General features: G+C 40.0%; 1 protein-coding gene across 1 annotated transcript; it reads left to right on the top strand.

The window, feature by feature from the left end:
- Window positions 1-40: 40 nt before the first annotated feature.
- LOC109131814 (chromatin modification-related protein EAF1 B-like) lies at window positions 41-476 on the top strand. Its single transcript, XM_019242993.1, has 2 exons — window positions 41-169; window positions 254-476. Exons 1-2 carry the CDS (start codon window positions 120-122, stop codon window positions 450-452), a joined length of 249 nt encoding a protein of 82 aa, XP_019098538.1. The 5' UTR covers window positions 41-119; the 3' UTR covers window positions 453-476.
- The last annotated feature ends 74 nt before the right edge of the window (window positions 477-550 follow it).

Genomic DNA, 550 nt, shown 5'->3' with positions numbered 1-550 from the left:
TAAGGCCCTAAATCTGTTATCTTGTTACTGTTTTTGTATGTTTGCGACTGTTTCATCTAATCTTCAAGAATGATGGTCGGGATCCCAAACAAATAGTACCAGTTCACAATTCACAAGTCATGGCTCTTTCTCAAGTATTCCCGAATAATCTGAATGGAGGTGTTCTTACGTAAGTTTTGTTGTTCTCTTAAATTTACATATACCTTGATTACAACTTTTGAAATTCTAATATCTTGCTACTCTCTGGATGAAGGCCCCTTGATGTCTGTGATGCATCAACTTCAGGTCAAGATGTATTTTCACTTGAAAATCCAGGTCTTCCAATGTTGAATCAGGGAACGCCAGTGCTCCCTACTTCTGGAGCACATCCATCCACTCCTGGATCATCTGGTGTGGTTCTCAGCAACAACTTGCCAACCACATCTGGCCTCCAGAGTGCTTCTGTCAGGTAGCCCTGTACTGAATGGTTTGTCCTTCTGAATACACACGTCTGTGAATTCTCTTCTCAATTAACGTAAGGGTTATTACTTCCTTTGATATTTGATATATA

This window comes from Camelina sativa, unplaced genomic scaffold (genome assembly GCF_000633955.1).
Source record: "Camelina sativa cultivar DH55 unplaced genomic scaffold, Cs unpScaffold05627, whole genome shotgun sequence".
Lineage (NCBI taxonomy): Eukaryota > Viridiplantae > Streptophyta > Magnoliopsida > Brassicales > Brassicaceae > Camelina > Camelina sativa.
The sequence above is the reverse complement of the archived record's forward strand: the minus strand, read 5'-3'. Positions and strand labels throughout refer to the sequence as shown.